Source organism: Sitodiplosis mosellana, unplaced genomic scaffold, assembly GCF_009176505.1.
Source record: "Sitodiplosis mosellana isolate CC-2019 unplaced genomic scaffold, AAFC_SMos_1.0 Smas_scaffold_6186, whole genome shotgun sequence".
NCBI lineage: Eukaryota > Metazoa > Arthropoda > Insecta > Diptera > Cecidomyiidae > Sitodiplosis > Sitodiplosis mosellana.
In genome coordinates this window covers 6,653-15,518 of record NW_022601427.1, presented here as the reverse complement: position 1 = coordinate 15,518, position 8,866 = coordinate 6,653, and the positions used below count along the sequence as shown (strand labels likewise).

The window sequence follows — 8,866 nt, the reverse complement described above, 5'->3', positions numbered from 1 at the left end:
ATTGGGTGAATGGCAAGTACGGAGGACACATAAGCAATGGGAAATTTTTTTGACAGATAAGAGCGTAGGTCTTTCAGCAGATATGCATTAGCATCTCCATCGGCCATCATATAAGCTATAAGGCGATTCGTCCACTTTCGGATTTTCTACATGCGTGTCGATGAATTGTCACTGAGTGGATCGGAAAGAAAACGTTCCGCGGTAAATACAGGATCCAAGTGGCACTGGTTCACCATTTGTATCCAACAGGGTAAATACGTAAATTTGTTTGCTAGGTACAGGACGGTCGATTGCTACCAACGAGTTTTTGGAAGTTCTTACATCATAGATTGAACTCGTTGCAATTACAACTGTTTCAGTTGGGTCTTACATATTTACTAATCCTATTTTATCTTTGGCGCATTTTTCAATGTAACTGACGCTTCACTACCAAGGAAGAAAGAACACATATCGCAGCTCATCAGATACTAGATTGATATTTTTTGCTTGCATGAGCATTTAGAATGCCGAGGGATTTTGAATTAGTAGATTTATATCTTTGTTGCAGACCCAATCATAAAATTCATCCGACGATAGTGGATGCTCTGAACAATAATAAAATCAATAAAATGGTAAGAAATAGAAGTAGCATTTTAAGAAAAAGATTTAAAAATATTCCAGACAATTTTAGTCAGTGTATGTGACGAAGAATGCATTTTTGAAGTGGAAAATGTGGTTTTATGCATCTAATATTACGAGTTAAAAATATAACTGGAACAGGGTCATTTTTCGACCTTTCAGACCCATCAGAAAAGATTGAGACAAGTCTTAATCGATTCCTCGTCCAAAATTACGTGGAAAAAGAGTCATACCAGGCCATCATAGGTGAGTTTTCTATGCCAAAAGTGTGATTTTGTATGCAGATTTTGACCATTCGCTTGCTCCATGAAGAAATGTCGATTTTGGACCAAATTTATAGATAAACAGATGTTCAAATGGTCATATTTTTATGTATTTTGGCAAAAATACAAAAATTACATCCATCGTCAAAGGATTACGTTTTCAACAACTGGAACGATGAATATTCTGACTCAGATTCGATTTCAAGTTCCGAGTCGAATATCGATTCTGCTTCAGAAAACGATTCCAATTAGCGTGCATATACTCGACTTGAAACTCGAATTTGAATTCGAATCTAAGCACATGTTAAGAAAAATAAAAAAATAAGCAAACTAGAATTAGTAGAATTTCGATTCCGGAACATATAATTAGCATAAGTTTATGACCAGATACCAAAATTTCTTCGCTTCGGGAGGCCTTTTTTGGTCATACGATTGTTGGAACACTGATGGGAGAGATTTCAGGTCAATATGGTCAGAGTGGGAGCAGCAAACATTACCTGTACAGTGGTGTTCATTCCAATCTGTCTCAATTGTGCCAACAATCGTACGACATATAAGAAAACATTCAAAAAGTAATTGTTTGCAATGGAATTGATGGATATTCGTAAATTTGTCGTGCCGAGGTGGTGTAGAGATTATACAATTCGGTTGTAATGTCTCGGCACGACAATTTTCAAATATTTGAGTACGTTTTTCCGGAATAGAAGAAATATTTGAAAATTGTCGTGCCGAGGTGGTGTAGAGTCACACTTTCCATAAGATTTTCTAAGCCACATAGTAAACATCATATTTTGAACTGTTATGTTATTGTATTGCTTCTTAAAACAGATTTCAGACTTCACAGGAAAAACGAATAAACAACTTACATTGCAAACACTACATTTTCTCTTCTTTTTTTTCCTGTTGACTTTTTTCAGATGGAATTAAGACTTTTGTCAAGTTTTTTGGCGTGATATTAATTAAAATGAATGCATTTCTTTTAAATTTCCCAAAATATTTATTCATGTAGGTGTGTGTGTGTGAAAAAACCTTGGGGTTAGACACGAGATTCTAGTACACTAATTTTTTCTAGTATTTCTAGTAAAATTTGACAGTTCGCCATATACTGTGTGTAAACTGAATGCTCCAAATTCCTTCTAGTTTCTTCTAGTTTTTCTAGTAAAAAATTGTGTCTACCCCCTAGGAAAAAACAAATCAAGAACATATGGCTTATGCGTTGGTATAATTAAAACCTAAACTGGTTCTGTGTTCGTGTTGGTTTTGTTTTGTTCTAGTTGTTAGATGTAAATGATTCATATTTCATTGGCCTAGCTTTTTTTCCGTTTTTTTCATGCATTTTTACTGTTGAATTTAAATGGGTTAGTATTTATTAATTCGATTATTAATGTTTTACGGATTGTGTTGGTTTTCAACATTATACGCTAACCGAAAAAGAGATTTATCATGAGCGACTTAAATCTAAAAAAATGGTATTAATATTTATAGATTGATGGAAAATGTATTGTTTTGCAGCTGCGTGAAGGACTCCCTCTCTAGTTTAGCAGTAGTAATTCGGTGAGTTTATCAATCATTGTGATTTGGAGTTCCGAGTCAGTGCTTGATTTTTTTCCAGCGATGAATCCGATGAGAATTACAATTTCCAACGTGATGTTCCACCTAATGAGCGTACAAAGATAAATCAAATGGAATACATGAATGGCATGTTTGAATTTCCAAAGACGAAGGTAAAATAAAGTAAATATTGAGAGTTTAATAAACACCCCTTTGGCTTCAAAACGATTCGAGGATGTTTTTGCTTCTTTTGCCTAAATTAAAACACTTACAGAGTGCATCCAACGATTGATGAAATCTTGTTGTTCGATCTAAATATATGTCCCTGATGTTATTGCATCGGATCATCGGTGCTGTTGTTGGCCGCAAAATAGTTCGTTTCGTCGAAACCGGCAGTGGAGAGGAGAGGAAAGAAACAGAAGAAAAAATGAAACACATTGAAACAGCCGATATCCATTTGTGAAATAAATTGAAATATGTACATGGAAATCGGACAATCAGATCATTTAGAGAATCGAAAAATCGTTTGTCGAGTGTTTCGTTATTACTGTTACTAGGACTGTTTTTTTTGTCATTGCAACTGAGTGAGTACCTACGATAAGGTCAATCAAATTCCGATTTTCTGTGTTGAATGTGTTGTTCGGCGAGTTACTACTGCTGTTCCAGATATTTTAACGGTTTTGTAGTTGCTATGAAGAAGTGACGGATCTAATGAATTCATCGGAGTCATTTGATTTTTTATTTGTTCTCTGAAGTAGTGGTTTCGACAGATCATTACGGGATCAACGTATTTTGCAAGAATACTTGCAATTAAATTTCGTTTAGAATTGTTAGCAATCGGCTGTAATTCGGAACATCGAATTTGTCCATTGCAAAGCACTCCTCAATGAATGCTTGGTATGGTTTTGGCATATCAAAAGCGCGAACGTTATCAACTGCGTCCATCTTTTTTGCGAGAATTTTCCCAATTAGATCTTGCCGAGAGATTGCATCGGTTCGAACCTTTTTTTGAAGTTCAACACAATCCTTTGACCAAGGTAGGCTCCCTTTGATGCGGCGAACGATGTAATAAGCCAAACTTTCGAAGTCATTTTGATAGGATTGCATTAGATAGTGCATGTTTCGACTTAAATAAAGCCAAGATCCGCCTATGGTGTCGACAAGCATAGGACAGTGAGCATCGTTCATGACATGTGATAGACCGAAGTCTATCAAATACCATTCGTTCGATTCAGCACGGTACATGATATTATTTGGTTTAATGTCACCGTGAATTATGCGATTAGTGTGAAGAACCTTCAATTTTAATGTGATTTGGGTTATCACGTTGAGAAAATTCACTTGCGATTCCGCCAATTTGTCAAGGGAGTTGTCCAATAGTTCCATGACCAAAACGCGGTGAGTATTATCGTGCGTGTATGCTTTCATTTGAATGAACCCTTCTTTGCCTTTCAGCATTTCATACACCTAAAATCGGCAGGTCGAATAATAAAAAATGGTTTTATTATTATGAACGCAATTCAATCGAAATGGAGTAAAATAATAGAAAATAGCTCGAAAAAGTTAAACATTTATGCGAAAACAAAAAGTACCTTTTTTTCTTGCAACAAACCCGATTGCTCACCCTGGTTTTGAATTTCTTCCACTTTGAGGGCAAACAAATCATTACCGCATTTTACTTTGTATACATATCCAAAACCTCCTTTACCGAGAAGTTTAGTAATGTCGTAATTTTCCCCCTTAATGGTAATTTGCTGCATTTTGAATAATTTTTTCGAATGAAAACGACGACCGGTTGATTCTCTTCAAATCTTTACATCTTTTTATTCAAAACCTCAAAGCAAAATAAAATATCGTATTAAATCTTAAAAATCAGAGATTCTTTTTCTGTAATGTCGCTAGTCTCAATTATTCTTCTCGTTATTTGACACTGGCGACATTACAGAAAAAGAATCTCTGATTTTTTTTGTGGGCTCATATCAATGTAAACTCATTCGCTCAGCGATCTTCAACGATGTCAGTATCTGTCCGAACCAGTCGAAGTTTCTGGCTGCTTTTGTTTTAATAATGCAAAAAGGGCACGACTAATTTCAAAAATTTGAAAATTGTCGTGCCGAGTTGCAGCAACCAAATTGCATGGTCCCTGTATCAACTCGGCACGACAATTTTCAAATATTTGGGAACGTTTTTACAGAGTAGACGAAAGGTGCAATAGAATTGTTGCCTAAAATGATTTTTAAGTTGATATAGAGGTGTCACCACCATGAGATTTGAACGTCACATTGAACTAGCCAATCAAATGCAATTCTAAATAGATTTCCGTTATTAATTGCGTTTTTTTCCTCATTGCATGTGTTTGTTCACATGTTTCTCTCCTTTTACGATAGAATGGACGGAGTCAGCAAAGAGGTGCACATTACCAAGTATGAATGAATTCAACATTGTTTGATTGCACAGTGGAACAATTTTTAAAAAGTTCGATAGAACATGACCTTGACTATGAGGGGGTGAAAGTACTCCTATGCCATAGTAAAACCCTCATTGGGTTTGGTTAGTTTGGCGTCGGTTCAAATTTTATACGCCTGTGTAATTTTTTTGTTCTATTTATGATTTCTGCTTTTTTGACGTCATCACTTTTTGGTCAATATCTCATCCAAAGTTCGAGATATCGTCTTACTTTTTGAGTCGAAGTTGTAGCTGAGAGTCCAATAAATAAATTTTATGAACATTTTACACATAAAAAATCCCATCTAGGGGAGTGTATCCGGTTGTGGGCAGTCACCGGTTGTGGGCACCCCCAATTTTTTTTTGACAGATTCCAAAAATGGCGAATCTGAGTATGAGCGATTGTGTATTTTGACAGTCCATCACTTTCTGCTACAACACCGAAGTGAAAAGACGCGTTTGTTAATGTTTTACGAAAATCGGAAAAAAAATTGGCTAAAAATTTACTTTGAGAAGATTTCAGATTTTTTTTGAAGTGTTATAAAGTGAAGTGATAAACATCAAAAAGGTGAGTTTTATGCATATATGTGTAGGATTTTCGATAAATTATATGAATCAACACCGTATCCGAGCATTTGTTGATCACCGAAAAATTTTTATGCTCACTTTCAAAATGGCTGCCATTCCCGGTTGTGGGCACCCGTTTGTATCCGGTTGTGGGCACTCTTTGTTTTCGCTTGAAACACTTGTTTTTGAGCTAGAGAGTGCTATATATCGTGGTTTTTGTTATTTGTTTGGGTTTTTAATTCATTTTTATGGATTTTTTGCCATGTCAACTGCGAAAAAGTCAACTGAACCGAAAGCAATTGATATAAATGCCCTGGTAAAGGCCATTAAGGATTGCTTGATCGACAAGAAGCAAATCAAAACGACTGCACGGTCCCATGATCTTCCTCGTAGCAGTTTGCAACGCTATCTGAAGAAAGTTGAAGAAAATTATGAAGACCTCTCAGCCGTAGCAGATGATGAATTGACGGAATTTGTTCGTGATTGCGGTCAACGTACGCCATCTAATATGGTATGTTTTTTATTTCTTTCTCCTGTTCATGTGCTTTGTTTTTAATGTTCTTTTTTGACGTTTATCAATAGGTTTTCACCATTGCCCAAGAAAAGGAACTTGTTGACTACATTTTCAAATGCGTGAAGCATTATTATGGCCTGAGCATAACCGAGTTGCGTGAATTGGCTTATCAGCTTGCCAAGAAACTCGCCGTCGACTATCCGGCGAATTGGGATGAAGAAATGATGGCTGGTCGTCATTGGTATTACAATTTTATGCGCCGCCACCGTCAGCTTGTGTTGCGTACGCCCGAACAAACGTCGCTCAATCGTGCAAAAGCGTTTAGCAAGACCAACGTCGATAAATTTTTTGCAAATTTTGATGTTCTTTTGACTGAATACAAATTCAATGGACACCAAATTTACAATATGGATGAAAGATGGACTGTGCCATCAAAGATTGGAAAAGTGATTGCGTTGAAGGGCATGCGGCGAGTTGGCCAAATGGAAGGCGCCGAAAGAGGCACAATGGTGACGATGGCGTTGACTGTAAACGCCGGCGGTAACAGCATCCCGCCATTTTTCCTCTTCCCGAGAAAGAACATGCAAACCAGCTTTTTGGACAATGTCTCATCCGGGACAGCTGGTTTTGCAAATGATTCTGGTTGGATGTGCCAGCCAGAGTTTGTGCGTTACATGCGTCATTTCATTACTTTTGTCCAACCTTCGCAGGCTTCTCCTGTGGTTTTGCTTCTTGACAACCATGCATCGCATCTGTCGGTAGATGCCATCGATATGGCCGTTGAAAATAGTATCCATATTATTTCGTTCCCGCCGCACTGCAGCCACAGATTGCAACCTTTGGATGTATCTGTATTCGGACCGATAAAGTCGTATTATAAGTCGCAATGTTCCGCATGGCAAAAAAACAATGCAAACACGCCATTGGAAATCCGTCATATTGCTGGCCTTGTTTGTAAGACTCTTGATCTCGCTTTGACACCAAAAATTATCAAGTCTGGCTTCAGTGCGACCGGCATTTTTCCATACAATCCGGACGTTTTCACCGATGCTGACTTTGTTCAAGCTGTTGAGCAAAACAAAGAAGAAGTTGCCTTGGACGTTGGCATTGGTGAAGAGGATCAGCGTCGAATCGTCGTTGGGCCAGATGTTGGACGTGAGGAAGTTGTAACCAGTTCATCTGAACCAACAACATCTAGATCGTCTTCGGTAAGCTGTCTTTTGGATGAAATTGGTCCCTTGCAAGCAGCCACACAAAAAAAGCCTTCAAAACGTGGCCGGAAGCCGATGGAAAGCACTATTTTGACTTCTCCTGAAAGCCTAGTTCTTTTGAAGGAAAAAGCAGCAAAAAAAAACTGAAGCCGCCGCCAAAAAAGCTGAAGCCGCCAACAAAAAAGCCGCCAAAGAAGCCGCCAAAGGAGCAAACAAAGAAGGAAGTTCAACCGCAAAAAAGTCTAACAAACGGAAGGCAACGCCTTCTCCCAAACCATCAGCCAAGCGTTCGAAACCAAATGATTCGCCACCATCGGACGAGGATCGTGACTTTTGTCTCATCTGTTTGGAGCTTATGCCATCAAGATTAACTTCTTTAAACTCCATCAAATGCAACAAATGCGAAGGGGTCGTGCATCTGAAGTGCGCTGATATGCGTGACAGTTTTTTCACGTGCAAAAATTGCGATACTGATTTGGACGACGAAGAAAGTGATGAATAATTTGAAAAAGTGCCATTTTCTATTGTCATTTTTGCCCCCGAAGGCTTCAATAATTAATAAAATTTGATATTACTCAATATTTTTCAATACTTTGGTGGTTTTTACTCATTTTTATCGATTTTTTTGGGGGTGCCCACAACCGGGTACACATTTTTTTTTGGCCAAAAATGAGCACTTTGGAAAATTGGTCACAAAATTTTTTTGAGTGATGGAATCAATGCAAATTTTGCACCAAAACGTTTCTTTATACCTCTAGCTTTCCATTGATACTCAAATGTCTGCATAATATGAATTCTGTGACAAGTTATGGCTGAAACAAAAAGCGGTGCCCACAACCGGGTACACTCCCCTAATAGATGCTATGGAACGAAATGTCGAAAAAATGGCGATTTTTTCAATTTTTCAACTATAACTGCGTATCAAATTTTTCTGATCACTTTTTTCGACAATTTTGTAGCCAACGTATAACTGGACAACATTGCTCAACATACTAACCCAGAAAAATCATGTTCAAAAATCAAATTTTCCACTCATATACATTCAAAAACATCTTTAAAAATTACTCAAACATTGGTACAGAGAATATAAGCTTGAATGTACTATTTTTTAATATTTGAGAGGAAATAAATTCTTTTTTATGAAATAAATTTGATTTTTGAACCCATTTTTGAGGGTTGTGGTATACATTGAGGCAGATTAGACCATGACAGATGATATATTTCAGTTCAAGCGGTATTGCATTTTAAAGCTGATGTTCATAGATGAAAAATAAGGCTAATGCGACATGCCTGTGTCGTCTGGTAGGGTAGTTATGGCTGCTCAAGTGATAATTAGTGCCAAAATAGTGTAAAAAACGAACATGTTATCACTTGGGGAGCCATAACTTTCCAACGGGTCATCATAGGTGAATCGTTTTGGCTTTAGTTTTTAGCTGTGAACATAAGCTTTAGCTTAGCATACATTAGAAACTGAAATATGGCTGTTGTCATGACTTCATTTGGCCAAACGTCCACCAAACGCTAAAAAATTGGTCCAAAACTCGAAATATCCTTACAAATGAGTGATCTTTTTTTTTAAGTGTGTCTTTGCACATTTTTGGCTCATTTTTTCTCATTTTCTTTTGCTTTTTTTGCACTATGAGGGGGTGAAAGTACTGCTATGCCATAGTAGAACCCTCATTGGGTTTGGTTAGTTT

The 8,866-nt window shown here is 37.3% G+C and overlaps 2 protein-coding genes across 2 annotated transcripts; one reads left to right on the top strand and one right to left on the bottom strand.

Annotated features, from left to right (window-relative positions):
* Nucleotides 1–3,242: 3,242 nt before the first annotated feature.
* Nucleotides 3,243–4,192, bottom strand: LOC129576440 (uncharacterized). The gene is made up of 4 exons (XM_055461558.1): nucleotides 4,025–4,192; nucleotides 3,774–3,899; nucleotides 3,435–3,728; nucleotides 3,243–3,377 (listed from the first exon to the last, which is right to left on the bottom strand). The coding sequence occupies exons 1-4, from the start codon at nucleotides 4,190–4,192 to the stop codon at nucleotides 3,243–3,245; spliced, it is 723 nt and encodes a 240-aa protein (XP_055317533.1).
* A 1,005-nt stretch (nucleotides 4,193–5,197) lies between these two features.
* LOC129576439 (uncharacterized) lies at nucleotides 5,198–8,259 on the top strand. Its single transcript, XM_055461557.1, has 3 exons — nucleotides 5,198–5,955; nucleotides 6,027–7,166; nucleotides 8,251–8,259. Exons 1-3 carry the CDS (start codon nucleotides 5,455–5,457, stop codon nucleotides 8,257–8,259), a joined length of 1,650 nt encoding a protein of 549 aa, XP_055317532.1. The 5' UTR covers nucleotides 5,198–5,454.
* The last annotated feature ends 607 nt before the right edge of the window (nucleotides 8,260–8,866 follow it).